Source organism: Crocodylus porosus, unplaced genomic scaffold, assembly GCF_001723895.1.
Source record: "Crocodylus porosus isolate Cpor-Errol unplaced genomic scaffold, CroPor_comp1, whole genome shotgun sequence".
In the NCBI taxonomy this organism is placed as follows: Eukaryota; Metazoa; Chordata; order Crocodylia; family Crocodylidae; genus Crocodylus; species Crocodylus porosus.
Genome location: NW_017728906.1, coordinates 91191689 through 91207539, shown reverse-complemented (window position 1 = coordinate 91207539; position 15851 = coordinate 91191689). Strand labels below are relative to the sequence as shown.

At 43.6% G+C, this 15851-nt stretch overlaps 1 protein-coding gene across 2 annotated transcripts in view; it reads right to left on the bottom strand.

Moving 5' to 3' along the window:
- Positions 1 to 15851, bottom strand: part of LOC109306272 (E3 SUMO-protein ligase RanBP2-like) — a 60005-nt gene that overhangs the window by 28197 nt on the left and 15957 nt on the right. The window contains exons 12-20 of one of the 2 annotated variants that reach the window (XM_019529596.1): positions 15468 to 15591; positions 14930 to 15091; positions 11689 to 11826; positions 11462 to 11608; positions 9481 to 9663; positions 9313 to 9396; positions 3719 to 3854; positions 3488 to 3585; positions 1 to 2184 (exon numbers count right to left, since the gene is read on the bottom strand). In XM_019529596.1, the coding sequence (XP_019385141.1) occupies positions 1 to 2184; positions 3488 to 3585; positions 3719 to 3854; positions 9313 to 9396; positions 9481 to 9663; positions 11462 to 11608; positions 11689 to 11826; positions 14930 to 15091; positions 15468 to 15591 (3256 nt within the window). The remainder of the gene's footprint in view (positions 2185 to 3487; positions 3586 to 3718; positions 3855 to 9312; positions 9397 to 9480; positions 9664 to 11461; positions 11609 to 11688; positions 11827 to 14929; positions 15092 to 15467; positions 15592 to 15851) is intronic. The other variant, XM_019529599.1, reaches the window with a different exon arrangement.

The following is a 15851-nucleotide window of genomic DNA, read 5'->3' as shown; positions in this document are numbered from 1 at the left end:
TGCTTGACAGGCTACACAGGTTGCAGAAGAGGCTTCATTTCGTACTAAACAAACAGGACAATCCCACTGTCCTTCCATTTTAGCAAAGAGCTCTCCAAATCCATTTTTAGGGGGTTTACTTTCAGAATATGTCTGAACAGTAGACGTAGGGGCCTTCAGCGGACCTTGAGAATGAGGAGATTTGCAGGCCACACAATTTACTGTTGTTGCTTCGTTTCTTGTTAAGCACACCTTGCAATCCCACTGACCCTCCTTTTCAGAGCAAGCAGAAGAAAGCTCATTTTCTGAACTCTTTTCAACATCTACTTGGCCAAATTTAAAGGAAGCTGGCTGACCAGACACTTGCATGTTAGCCTGATTTGGGTTCTCGCAGGCCACACAATTTACAACTGTTGCTTCATTCTTCGCTGAATACACACTGCAATCCCACTGACCTTCCTTTCTTGCAATAACTGATCCAAACGTATCCTGTATGGTCTCAGCATTAGATATAAAACCTGCAGTGGTTTCAGCTACTGGTACAACATATGTTTCCTTATTATTCAGATTTGGAACATTACATGCTATACAGTTCTTAGCTGTTACATCGTTACAAGTGAAACACAATCTACACTTCCACTGATCTTTTCTTGGCGTAAACTGTTCGCCCAATCCACTAGCAGTATATGTAGATGGCATTTCCTTTCCAAAGGAAAAGGATGGTGGGGATACATCCAACATAGATATAAAACTGCTCTTGCTATCAGGTCCTTTTATAGAACTACCTGTATTTGGAACTGAAACCTGGCATGTACACAGGGATGAAGCTGTACTATTTTTCCTCTGGCAGAGGTTACACTCCCACATTCCCTCTTTCTTAAATTGAAATCCAAAGTTCAGGGGCCCAGGAGTAGATTTGCAAGGCTCCTTGATATCTTGATTAACGGTGTCTCTGGAACTTTCAATGTGCTGAGTGGTTGTTCCAGATGTTCTCAAAATATTTTGTGCCTCTTCAAATTTACATTTGAAAAGCATTGCCTCTTCTGGTGTTTTGAATCTAATGGCAAGCTGTTCAGGTTTTGGCAATTCATCTGCATAATCTACAGCATGCCACACAAATGTTTTATCTGAATCAGCATTTGGTTTCAGTTTCATGTCAGTATTTATATAATGATTTGCACAGATTTTCAACACTTGTTCCCGTCTCATAAGTAGACGAAATTTGCCAGATATTTTGTGTCTCAGTATTTTCACGTTTCCAATGCCCCTTTCTTTCCATTCTTTAGATTCTACAAAACGGAACAGCTTAGCTCTATTGCAAAAGAATTCTTCCTCATCTTCTTCCCCTGTCTTTACTTCTATTTTATCAGGGAGTGGCACAACAGGCTCAAAGTGAGGACCATCATCTTCATCTTCACCTCCATGGACGCTTCCGCCATCTGTTTCGTGACTTTTGTTGGCTAGATCTAAACTTGGGGTCCCAAACCCTGATTTTCCCACTTCATGGAAGCCAACTGTGTCACCTTTCCCAAAGAAAGAATTTTTAGGTTGGTTTTGTCCCATGTTTTCTGTAAATGGGATGCCTGAAATACTTTTATTACCAAAACTGAAGACATTTCTTTGGCTAGGTGTATGATCTGGAACTGTTTTTTGTCCTGTATACCGCTCATCTTGTAAAGGTTTATCCGATGTCAGAAGACCCAACAGGCTTTCACTACTATTAAAAGTTGCACTGGAAGACTGTGTTAGAACTTGAGGTGAAGAAAATGTGAAGTCTCCATCATTTGATTTGAAGTTAGAATTGAACTTAAAAGTTGTTGACTGAGCTGACTGTGCTGGAGTCATCAGAGATGGCTTTGTTACTTCTGTTGGTACAGGTTGTCCGAACGTAGATTTCCCAAATTCTACCACTTTTGGTTCTGCAGGCTTTGCAGCTGGAGGAGCAATTGAAGGCTTTGTGAAATAGCCTGGTTCAGGTAATGGTGGATTTGAGCTTGCTTGTGGAACACTGTAATTATAATACTCATCCCCACCACGTGGAGACAGAAGCCCAGTAGCAGGAGAATCAAAACGCAATGGACCGCCATATATTTCTTGGGAAAACATACATGCAGAAGTGTTCTGCAGTGGTGGTGTGTGCATTGGCTGCTGATAGGCATATATATGTTGCTGAGGTGTAAGCCTGTTCATACCATAGACAGGAGCCTAAAAAAAGAGAGAGAGAAAAAATTATTATTTTTACTTGGTATTAAAGTAGTTTCAAGAGGCCAAGCACCCCCCTTGCACAAGCACAAAACAAATCACAAGCACTACATAAGTAACATAGTCTCTGCCCTAAAGAGATTATGTGGATTTTTAGTTTCCATTCTTCAATACACATAGACTTTGATGTTGAACAACGTCAAGAAAATCTATATAGCTGTTTTGTGTAACATATTGCATGGTGCTTCTCTTTCTCTACTGCACCCTCTAAGTTTTCTCCATCATAGAGAAGAAACTACTTCAGGAAAGTTTCCCAATAGAAGGCTTTAAATAGGCATGTGAACTTTTCAAGAGACGCGTACAAGCTCTTGTTCTTTAGGCCGCACGTGCATGGCAGTACCCCGACCCTAAAAAAATCATGCAATTAGATCCCAACTGCACCTTATTTTGCTTCGCACCAGCAAAATCAAGTGCCTGCAATTAGCCAATTGTCAGCTGGGACCAGGGACCAAACCAGGGTCTGGAACTGGTCCTGTTGCACTGGGACCTGTAAAAATTACATGTACAGCTGTTTTCCAATATCCCTGGTACACAGGGACCTCAGGATCAGGGAGAGGTTCCTTGATTCTGGGGTCTTCAGGCACCAGGGTGTCAGAAAAATCTCATGGGGCAGCAAGGCTGCACATGCAGTTTTTAAAGGTCCAGGGTGCAGCAACTCCAAAAATCAGGGAGACAGAGAGCACGGTGAGCCCAACATCAGAGACTATCTTTTCTCTGGAGCGCTGGGGTTCCAAGAACTGTTTCTGCCCTGAGCCAAACTGGGTAGGAGACAGCTGTGTCCCAGATTTGGGCTGCCCCATGCTGGATTCTGATGTTCAGCTTAGAGTTGAGACCTGTCATGAGCCAGCCCCAAATGAGCCACAAATTCAGTTTAAGGAGTAACACATCATATGTAGTTAAATGTTACATGTGGAATAACTGTATCACTCATTTACTTTATTATCACACCCTAAATTGTCTTGAACCTGTGGCTAGATTCCTATTTAAAAGTGCAATTAAGCAGGTTAACTGAAATGTTTAACTGGTCTTAGACAACTCCCTTCCTCTCCATTAGAGTTCAAGTAAGAGGACTCACTGAAGTAAGTCCAAATATTCCAAGTCTAGAAAATAAACATAGAAGCGTAAATATCAGTTACACCCAACAGTCTTCATCTGTAAAATCCATGTTACATACAGCAGGCGAGAAGCATTATGAGATTATAGTTCACAAAACAGTTCAGGAGTAAATTAAGAGATTCATCATCACCTTTGTTGGTGTTACATTGGTGGCAGCTGTTCTGAGAAGGTACTGAGAGTTATATGCAGGTGACTGGCTGTAATAGACAGATGGGCCAGTAGTGGCAACTAAAAGAGAACATAAAATGGTTTAATCCTAGTTCGTTTCTATCCAAAACATACCATCTTTGAAAAATAAAATATTTTTAGAATTCATTCACCCTATTTAATTAAGTCTTTTATCACAATTTTAGAAGCTTACCTGTTAATGGTGCTCCATGAAAGTTTTGTGCTCCTTGATAGCCATCTGATATTGTATCTGCTCCATAGCTTTCAGAAGGCCACCGATGAGATGACAAGTTTGAGCTGGAATTTAGTTTCATTTCATGCATCTCATTCTATCAGGAAAGAAGTATTTATGCAGTTTTAATTAAAACAAGATGTTCCCCCTCCAAGGCAATGTTTACCTGAAAAAAGCCTGGTGTGTACAAGTGCACATATGTACGCATGCACACACTAAGGCACACAGTTTTACCTTTATATAACATGACATCCAGCCTCAGTTTTGAGGCTGGCAAAGCTTCTAGTTTACTATTATACATAGCAATTTATACAGAAAGGACTCATGAGATATAAGCAATCTACTACCAAGTCAACAGTCAAAACCATGAGTGTAAGTCATACAATTGGTCAGGTACCAGCAAGAATATTGGAGGATAGCCCAAAGCACTGTAGTTAAAAAAAGACAAAAAACCCAAACCCAAACCCTTTCCCCTAAAGGTAAGCGTATGTTCTCTTCTAGGTTCGCAGATCTCCTCCAGTGGGCTTTAAACTAGGCTCGTCAGAGGAAGGGGAAGAAAAGGGAGCAGGAAGCCTTGGACCGCTAAACCAAGCGGCACTCACAAGTACACCCCAGCCTAGGCCGACGAGCGGAACATATACACAGGTAAGTAACAGGGTCCAGGCAATGCTGTGATTAGGGGGCCAGTGCACACATCCACAGGAGGCCTCAAATGCCTCTACACAAATGCTTGTAGTATGGGAAGCAAGCAGGAGGAACTTACCCTCCTGCTAGCTGACACCAACCCAGACATAGTGGGGCTCACTGAAATGTGGCTGGACCCAACGCATGACTGGGCGGTGAATATCAAGGGCTATAGGCTATACAGGAGGGACAGGACAGGGGGGAGAGGTGGGGGTGTGGCGCTCTACATTAAGGAGGAATACACATCCTCATCAGGTAGCACAGAGTCAGCGGAGGGGCACACAGAAGTGCTCTGGGTTAGAATACAGGGCAGTTGAGGGGAAAGAGACTTAACGAGGGGGTCTACTACAGACCACCCAATGAAAGAAAAGAGCTAGACCAGGAACTCTTAAGTCAGCTCACAGAGGTAGTTAGGTCAAAGGATGACCTGAACTTCCCAGACATCTGCTGGGAAGAGCAGTCAGCCAGCTCTGACCGCTCATGTACGTTCCTAGCCTAAATGCAAAACTCCATCTAACCCAGGAGGTGCACAGCCCCAGCAGGGGAGATGCCTTGTTGGACCTAGTGCTGGCCACGGGAGATGACCTGGTGAAGGGGCTGCGGGTGCTCGACCACCTGGGTGACAGTGATCACCGCCTGCTGGAATTCACCATCCAGCGCAAGGTGGCAAAGTCCTAGAGCAAGGCAGCAGCCCTAGATTTAAGGAGGGCGGACTTCAATGAGCTAAGGAGAATAGTCAGGGAAGCACTGAGGTCCCGGAGGGGAAGGGAGCCAGGTGTCCAAGAAGAGTGGTTGCTCCTTAAGGAAACGATCCTCCAAGCCCAAAGGGAGATAATCCCAACATGGATCAAAGAGGGCAGGAGGGCACAAAAGCCCCCATAGCTCAAAAGCATCCAGGAATGTCTCCTGGCTAAAAGGGAGGTATACACCCAATGGAAGGGAGGGGCCATCACCAGGGAGGATTGTACTGCGGTTGCTCAGGGATGCAGGGGGGCGGCCAGGAAAGCCAAGGCGGAGATGGAACTGGGACTAGCTTCCTGAACAAGAAGTCCTCTTTTAAATACATAGGGGGCAAAAAGAAGGTACTGGGTAACGTGGGACCCCTGCATGACACGCTAGAAGATTTGGTCATCACACCAGATGACAAAACTAACTTATTTAATGACTTCTTTGCCTCCATTTTCCTGAGCAAGGACCAGATCAGCCCCCTCACCAGGCCCCCCTCAGGCCCCAAGGGAGGCACACCTAGGCCAAGGGTCAGTGGGGATCTAGTCAGGAAACTTCTGGAGGGTCTGGATGTATTCAAATCAGCTAGTCTGGATGATCTCCACCCCAGAGTGCTGAGGGAATTAGCTGAGGTCATTGCGGGACCCCTGGCACGGCTTTACAAGCATTCGTGGTGCTCTGGTGTGGTGCCAGAGGACTGGAAGAGGGCCAATGTGGTTCCCATTTTCAAAGAAGGGAGGAAGGAGGCCCTGGGGAACTATAGGCCAGTCAGACTTACCTCAATCCTGGGTAAGCTTTTTGAGAGAATTATTCTGGCACATGTCCATGAGGGACCAGCAGGGGAGAGAGACTATGCTTAGGGGCAACCAACACGGGTTCATTAGTGGCAGGTCCTGCCAGACCAACCTGGTGGCCTTCTGTGACCAGGTCACATAATCCTTAGATGCAAGGGTAGCAGTGGACATAGTCTTCCTGGACTTTCGGAAGGCCTTCGACATTGTCTCTCACCCCATTTTCATCAAGAAACTGGGGGACTGTGGTGTCGACACCTACACAGTCAAATGGGTTGCCAACTGGCTGGAGGGCCGCACCCAGAGAGTGGTGGTGGATGAGTCATTTTTAACCTGGAGGGATGTGGGCAGTGGGGTTCGCCAGGGCTCAGTCCTTGGGCCCGCACTGTTCAACATCTTCATCAGTGACTTGCATGAGGGGGTCAAAAGCACCCTGTTCAAATTTGCTGATGACACTAAGATGTGGGGGGATGTGGGCACGTTAGAAGGGAGGAATAGGCTGCAATCGGACCTAGACAGGTTACAGGGGTGGGCAGATGAGAATAGGATGGGTTTCAATACTGACAAGTGCAAGGTGATGCACCTGGGGAGGAAAAACCAGCACCATACCTACAGGCTGGGGAACTCCCTTCTCGTCAGTGCAGAGGCAGAAAAGGATTTTTGGAGTCATCATTGATGCCAAGATGAACATGGGCAGCAGTGTGGGGATGCAGTCAGGAAGGCCAACCACACCTTGTCATGCATCCACAGATACATCTGAAGCAGGTCCAAGGAGGTAATATTCCCCCTCTATGCGGCACTGGTTAGGCTGCAGTTGGAGTACTGCGTCCAGTTCTGGGTGCCGCACTTCAAGAGGGATGTGAACAACATGGAGATGGTCCAGAGGAGGGCTACTCACATGATCGGGGGCAGCAGGGCAGGCCCTACGAGGACAGGCTAGGAGACCTGAACCTGTTCAGCCTCCATAAGAGAAGGCTGAGGGCAGATCTACTGGCCTGTTACAAACTAGTCAGAGGGGACAGGCAGACAGGGAAGTCCCTGTTCCCCCAAACACTACCAGGAGTGACTAGGAATAACGGTCACAAGCTGGCAGAGGGTAAATTCAGGTTAGACATCAGGAGGTGCTACTTCACTGTCAGGGCGGCTAGGATCTGGAACCAACTTCCAAGCGAGGTGGTGCTGGCTCCTACCCTGGGGGTCTTTAAGAGGAGGCTTGACAATCACCTTGCTGGGGTCGTTTGACCCCAGTACTCTTTCCTGCCATGGCAGGGGGTCGGACTTGATGATCTGCTCAGGTCCCTTCCAACCCTACTAACTATGAAACAACTATCCTGAAGGGAACAATTATAAGTGTAGTGAGTTTATTAAAAAGAGACTGTATAGAAAGGAACCAAAGGATAAACTACCAGCAGCATTTGCCCTTAATTTTTTTAAGCATGGATCAGCACAGCATACCACAGAGTACTGAAGTACGTCACTACAGACTGGAGTTAAATATTTGGAGCATCAGGGAACATGCATTTTGTTGAAAACCTGAGGAGAAAAAGCTATTTCTCCCCAATGCAGTCAGTTTCCTTTCCAGTAGATGGGAATTCTGGTGACAGAAAGCAGGCACTGCAAAGAGGCACCTGGAGTGTGCGCGCACCAGCATGAGCCCACACTATGAGCAGAGTCATCAGCACACAACACGCACCTTGTGCAGGCACAGCTGTTAGAAGGTGCCATGGAAGCTGGCAGAAGGTACAGACTTGCCTACATTTACCTTTTGATTGCTGCTGAATAGCAGCAGAAGTTTTTTTTCACTTTGTTTCTGTCACCACAGGAGACCTGCAAGACTGAATGCCTTCAGTTTTGCTGGCAGAATGACACAGCATAGATCAGGTCTGAGCCTGAAACAAGGACAGGCAATACTAGCATACTGCTCTGTTCCTTGGAGAGCAAAAGTTTGGGTCTCTCCTAATGGGTAGATGAAGACAAAGGCAAGTCATATTCATCAGGATGTTCAGAGAAACCTTGCCTCAGCAGGTGCCAGAGCCGTCTTTAGTGCACCTGACCTTGGATGGTACATACTGGCTGAAACAAGTGTCAGAATTTCCTCATTTTTATTGGCACAGCGAACACAGCTGCAGTCAGACACATGGCTCACAGAGCAGTTGTAGACTTTCAGCTCCCCTTTTGCAAACTGAATTAACCTGGTGCCGAGTAAAGTCAGAGTCTGAGAACTCCAAATCTACAACTTTGGTAGAAACAGAGGTGCTACTCTTCAAGGGACAAAGTAAGAAGACACAGTTTGTTTCAGTATAACCAGTACTAAATGAACCTTCCAGAAACAAACTAACCTTGTTATGCTATCACTGGATTCTAATAAAGTATAACACAAAAAAGCTAGGGACATGAAGACATAGGCTATAAGGGTTCTGCTTTGAAGCGGTAAGCTTTAAAAAACAAAACAAAACTGATACTGTAGTGCTTAGGCAACCCCCCCTTCCCCCCCCACCAAAAAAAAAAGCAACAACCCAGAATGAAAAAAAAAGTTTAATCAGTTTGTAACTAAAACACTTCACTCCTGGATTGAGAACTACCTTCCTTATGCCTGCCGGTACCCACACCCCACCCAAAAACAAACAGAAAAACAACTGCTTGGCTAACAAGTATGATCTCACAAGGCTTCATATGAAATCGAGAAAAATAAGGATAATTTTCTGTCAGGTCAGCAACACTGGTTACTAGTGTTTGAGACATGGGAGAAAGCCATCATAATGAGAATAAGGCACCGCTAAGTTGGCCTGGAAAAGAGGTCTACGAAAGAAAAGCATCCTAACTACACTGCTGAGTGGAAGACACAAGGTAAGTGAACCAAATGCCTAACTGACTAGGTTACAGAAGTCAAAATCATTTTTATCCGTGCTTCTACTAGATAGGCCATTCAATAGGTATAAATGTATTTTGTAATTATCTAGTACTTTTGTTCTGTCCCTTTAACCATTTAACTTAAGATGTTTCTCTCTCTTCCCCCTTTCTGAGTATTAGAGAAAGTCTTCTTACAGAAAAGACTAAAAAGCTTTTTCCTTAGTAAGTATTGGTCATGTTGTTCATAGTTCCCTAACAGATGTCTATATCTACTTAAGCGCTAGTATTACAGGTTCTTAAGAAAGATTTTTAGTTAAATGACACCTTTCCCTAGGTGAGAGATTTAGACAAATTACACAGAACTAAAACAGAGGTCCCACCACACTGGTGAAGTTTTAAGCCAAAACTTCACCAGCCAATGTTGATTTTTACAAATATACACATTGCTAGAAAGACTCTTCTTCACTAAACAGACTTAGATATGTTCCAAATGGTCATACATACCTTAAGGGCTTCTACTTGCTGACAGATCATCTGAAGTAAGGATTTCTGATCTTCTGCCCAGCGAGGCGGAGTCTTGGGAGAAAACTAGAAGAGGAAATATTGAATCTTCATTTTCTTTTCTTTAGAAATGCATACTCTTTAGGAAAAAACTTTTACTCTTTGATATACCTTGTAGCTTTTACTTGGTGATAAAGTAAATTTTGTGGGCGAGGGAGTAGAGTGTTTTACTTCTGCAGCTGCAGCTTGAGATAGATCGTTCTTGAAGACAGGGCTTCCTTCTTCACCATAATCCCCAAGTTCATGGATTACTGTATCCAGCGTCTCCTTCACAGTTTCTATTGACACTGGTAACTAGGAAAGAATTTCAGGAATAAGTCATCCCTTTAAGTTTTCTTTATTAATTCAGGATATGTTGCCTTCAATCTATTGTACTAGTGGTGTACAATGTACTAGCCAGCAAGAAGTGTTTTATGTTAAGATGCTTCCCCCCAAACATTACTGCCTTCCTGTCTGAAAAAATTAAGGTTTGGATCAATGTTTCTAATAAAGCAAACTTGGACACTACTTTGTTAAGGCTTCATAATCCTTCACAGAATTTTCCAGAATACTTTTGCTGTTCACCTCCATTATTTACATGAAACAAGTTCATTTTTCTTGCACAATCTGATATAAAGAGTTCAAGTGCAGGCTTCCCTCAATTTATGCGGTACATGCGTTCCTGGAAAACTGCGTGTAAATCAAATTTGCAAAAAGGGAACCCAGTTTACAATGTAAGAAATAGGGATACGTTCCCACAGCAGTGAGGGGAGGGAGGGAGGAAGGCTGGGACTAGGGAAGGGGCAGGGGGAGGGGCACAATGCAGTCCATGGGCTGCTCCTGGGACTGCAGCAAGGAGCAAAGTGGAGGAAACTGAGTGGATACAGGGTGCGGGATGGGGGAACACAGCACTTGTTACTATGTGCATCCCAGGATGGCTGCGGGCTGGGCTGTTCTTAGGAGGCATGTGCCCCTGGATCTGCATGCAGGAGAGCAGGCTGCTGCTGCAGGCAGCACTGGGCTCTTCCCAGCACTTGGGGTGGGGGCACTGCTGCCGCCCCAAAATTTGCGATAGCCCCTGACCCTGCCCTCCCAGCACTGCCATTGAGCACCAGAAAGAGCCCAGTACTGCTGCCAGTACCAAACTGCAATGGCAGCCTGCTGCTCTCCTGCGCACAGATCCAGGGACATGTGCCCCCCGGAAAGAGCCCAGCGCAGCCCCCCAGGGTGCACACAGAAGCAAGACCTATGCCCCACCCCTGTGCCGCACCTACTCACAGTTCCCTCTGCTTTGCTCCCTGCTGCAGCCCTGGGAGTGGCCAATAGGCTGCGCTGTGCCCCACCCCTTTCCCTACTGACTTACCACATCGCATACCGGGCCTCTGCTTCTCCCCATCACTCCAACCCCTGCTGCAGCGGCCCTGGAAGCAGCTGACACCACCTGCCTGCACCATGACAGCACAACCCAGGGGCTGGGGTGAGTGGGGACAAGCGGAACCCTGGAGCCAATCACGTAAGAGTGAATTTACCCTGCGTATAATGAATCTAGGGTATAAGAAGGGTCATTGCATAAGACCGAGTTTGCACACATGGAACCCACATAAATTGAGGGAAACCTGTATACAAATCATTATCCTTAGGGTAAAATGCTGGAACTTCTGGAGAAGGAAGTGGCCCTAACAAGTCATTAACTGATTTAACAACACATAATATTAAAACATCTTTTTCTGATTAAATCAGCCACATTTACAATTATTTACAAACAGATATTCAAGTTAAGCTATACAGAAAGTTAATAATCAAATCTGTGCTACAACCCTGACAACCTTACACCCTCCAAAGTTCTCTCATTTCAGTTCAATTTCAGAATTGTGACTACAGTACTTCATATTTACAAAAAGAAGCATGAAGGCATACAGCAGTATTTCAGAAGAGAACATTATGCTGACCATCCTCTACACTTTCAAGACAAGCTAGGGGGAATTCTTTTCAATTGGTCAGTCTTCAATAGAAAGATGTAACACACTAAACCCTTTTACTCATAAAAAAGTGTTTGAGATCAAGATTCTGATCACATTAACAAGCAGATCTGGAATAAGCCCAACATGCATACCTTCTCAATTACTGAAATGTCTGTAAAACTTTCATCAATGATCTTCATTAGATAGTCTCTACTCTTTCGCAAGTGATTTTTGCATTCTTCTTGTTCTTCTGGTGAGAGTGCATCACTCTCAATCTCCTCAGCCTTTCTTTGGAATATCTAGCCAACAGAGTGAGACTTAGCATATAGTTTTAAACACCCCAAAAGTTTAAAGGGAAAAAAAAGTTTTATACACTTACTAGTGCAAGATTCCAGTATGAAACAACATTCTTAATATTTTCAAATGCTAGCAAGGCATCTTCAGTTCTTCCATCAACTGCAGCGAGCATAGCAGATGCTATACGTTCCTCCTGTTCATATTCTGCAACTTGAGAAGGCTATAAAAAAGGTGTCAAGAATTTAAAGTAAAACATGTGTTTTACACCAAAAAAGTATACATTTAATTTAAGTCTTGTAAATGCTAAAACGAGTAACATGCATTATACCAAATTACTACGTACTAAACTAGACAGATGCCAAATATTAGGACATATAAGAACAGTTTGATATTCACAATATTATTCCTAAAAAGAAAATAAAAAGTAAAATGATTCGGGCTCAACTGCTACAGTGGGTCAATTCAGTGAGGTGTGATATAATCAGTCAGCAGATGGGTATGAGCTTGTGGATGATATCCTCAAGATCAACCCCCATTAACAGTGTGCAAGTAAGTCACAAGTACTTGTAAGATCTAGCTAAACTTTTTAAAGGCAAGTTTCCAGCTTGAGACCTGAGGGCTGAGTTTTCATCTTCTCAAGAAGCTGATGTAAGTAACCTCCATACTATTTTTTAAAAATAATTTAAAATTCCAAACACCAAAAAAAGTTAGCAGATTTTTTATTCTGGTTATTCTGTGCCTCCCTTCACCCATCTTTAGAGTAGGGATAGCACCACTCCAACGAGGGAAAATTCATTAATGACTGGAGCACTGCATTATTAGAGAGACTGGCATCCAAGAAGAACCTATGGAGATATTCAGTAGTCAGAACTGGTTTGGGTAGTATCCAGTGAACAAAGCATAGGGCTGCATATGAAGCTTAAAGTTATAAAAATACAGGATAAAACAAACCAACAAAAGGGTTTTTGGTGTTTTGTTCAGTGAGCTGTATCCATTGGAGGGAGAAGTCCTATGACCACACACATCAACATGCAACTTAAGATTTCATACTTCAAATCCTGTGTGTATGCATTACCCTGGCACACTTGGGTGCACTACCCTGGAACACAGTTCCCTTAACACAGCATGTACATGTACTTTTTCTTTTTATAACCACAAAAAATAAACTAGGACTATGGGAAAAGCAGGATTTTTAACCCTTTGAAAGTGACTAGACTTCAAGGTGCTGCCTCTTGAAAAATTAAGCCTGAAATCTAGGCTTAAAACAAGACTTTGACAGTTTTCTGCTTGTCGGCTAGATTTCATATTCCTTATGATTTTCAAACAGATTGTCAGTCACTATCTAGTAATTCCCAATTTGTTAGCCACATAATACTAACAGAAAATGAAGCCATGTAAAATTTTTGGCTTGGTGCAGCATTTTTCTCTTCTGTTGAAGAAAGCCATTAACCCACTCTGGTCCCCTTTGTAGAGTAACGATATGGATATGAAAAAGCAAAGAAACAATAGGCATCATGATTCAGAATATGTGCAAGGTTAAAATGCAACTTAGAACACGATTTCTTGGGTACCTGTTTATGCCTGAATAAATTATTAGGAAATCAGGCCAGTCTTGCTGGTAACTATCCTTAAGGTGGGGATAAACAAAACTTTCTACTTGCCTAGCCAGTTTTTGAAAAAATACTCCAAAAGAGCACATTAAAACACAATATTTGCAAAATTATGAAATTATGGGTAACAAGTTTTATATGCTTGTTTGTTTTTTTAAACAGACTATGTTGTTTTTCTGGACTCTCTCTGCATTTGCTAGTTTTCAATCGTCCCAGCTCTTTTCAGGAAGTCTTTTAGAAGGAGACAGCACAGATGTCATAGGTAATTTCAATTTTACTCAGCTAAAATACTTCCTTCAAAAATTACTTAAAGCCCAGACTGTAAGTTGTGCAGTCACTGTACTCTAGAGATCTGTTAAACATACTCAGTTCTACATTAGACTCTACACAATTAGATTATTGTGTGTTCTCTCTAAGCAGAGACCTATTCCTTTTATTGTGTCCTCAGCTTTAGTTTTTGCTGGAGAAACTTGTAAGTTGTCCAGTTTTATGAAGTGTGCGACTCTCAGCTGCAACAACCCAGGTGCCTTAAGATGCTTTCAGGGGTGCTGCAAGTCCACACCAGGTGGGGGAGGGGAGTTAAGGGGAAGGTCTTCCTTCAAATAAGGCTGTTTTTTGGCAAATGCTGGTTTCCCTCTCTTGAAAGAAGCCCCTGCAGCCAGCCTTAGCCTGGTTTCACAAGGGGCAGGCCTCCGACTTCAAGACCCTGGCTCTTCTCAGCCCCTGGCTTCCCTGGTGATCCGTAGCACCCTCATCTCTGGGAGCTCCTTCTTTTCAGTCAGCTCCTCGGAAGGAGGGAGGGTGTTTTCTTCTTTAGAAGAGCGTTATCAGAGTGCCAATATCCCAAGCAGCAGAGCAGACACTGCTTCAAAACGATCTTTACCGTGCTATTCCAATGCCATTTACCCTGGCACCGTTCCTTGCCTGTGCAGGTCCCTCAGAGCTTCGCTCATTCTCTAGTCTGGTCAGCCACACACACAGCAAAACAGTTACAAAACTATAGTCTTAACCTGAGGACAAACACTTACCCAATACAATAAAACATTACATCGGGGGAACCAAAGGGCAGTCTCTGTGGCTGGCTGTCAGGCCTAGACTGCCATCTGCCCTTAGGGTGAAGAGGAGGACATCTAGCTGTCCTACTTAGGGAACTATAAGCATTATTCAAATTAAAGCCTGCCCACAGAGCCTCCCCAGAGTGCTTCCCACCAGAACTGCAAGCTAGCATCCAGTTCTCAACTTCTTCCATCACACCATGCACTAGCCAGGAGGATGAGGGGGGCCACAAAGTGTGTGTGTGTGTCTGTCTGTGTGTTGGGGGGGACGGGACGGGGACATGGATGGATGGACAAGAGCATGCTGCCCAAGAGGTGAATGCCAGACTGTGTGCACCCCCTGGACACACTGCACAGCCCTGGCCTAAAGCATAAAAAAACCCCCTGTAAGCTCAAGCAATTACACAAGTTAAGAAAGTGGTTTAAGAGGGAAAAGCAACAGCTTGAAGCTATAAGGAGATTTTTAAACTACGTAGAAGGAAGAATTCCTGACAAAATTAAACCTTCTGATAAACTGGAGGGCAGTAATTGACGTCCAGGGCTGTAAAAGGGAAATAAATCCAAAATCTGAAATGAAACCTCCATCTGCATGAGGAACTAGAAGTGGCCCCAGGTTACTTGGCATTCTTCATTTTTATAGTCCTAGTTATTTTTGTACCTGGATGTCTACACTATGGAAGTGTTTAAACAGAGGATCAGCAGGTTCAGGAATGCTTTTCTTCTTTTTGATTATCTCCAGCATAGGTAAAACTTTTTTCCAATAATAAACACTTCGGCCAATGTATTCCCTTTGGTCATAGAAAGAGTTTAGACTACTGCCCTGTGAAAGGAAGCAGAATTTTAAAAAGTTTACTTAAAAATTTAACATTGTTAAGGTATGAAACACAGCTCTAAAAAGCTCTTTTATTCCAGCTCATTTACTGCTTCTAAGGTTAGCTCAGGCAGTCTGCGCAAGCCTATATAAGAAAAAAAGAAAAACGCAACTAAAATAATTTTTTAAAAGTACTAAATATAGGTTGGCAAAAGAAATGGAGAAAGATGTTTCATCTCTGAATAAATGATCAAGTGGACATTTACTACATCCCCCGTTTATTTCTGCCGAGAACTAGATTAGCACAATTTAGAATAGCAGTAAGAGAAGCTAAAAGTACAGATATATTCAGGAATAGCAGCATCTTTAAGTGGTGTCAACTTACTGTCTTTTGCAGACTCCTTGCCCAATGTATGATTAAGGCAGGCTGAAGGCCTGGTTTCTCCAGTGCCCTCAGAGTGTTTATTTCATGTTGGACTAGGATCCTCAATTTTGCTGCTGTGCCAGGTCTGAAAAGTAGATTACACGTTACTTGATTAAATCACAACTGTTTTACGGAGACTGCCCTTTGTCTTCAAACTACAATAAGGAATAAACAAGTTTAGTTCTTGTAATATGCACCAAGCCAGATGTAAAACAAGTATATAAATCCCTGTTTATACAGTTTCTCCTGGCTGTCCCAGAAGTCTTTATTTATATCAATGAAATATGGAAATTCATCAAGTGAGCAAGACAAAGCAATGAAATAAAGCTCAAGAACCTAAAACTG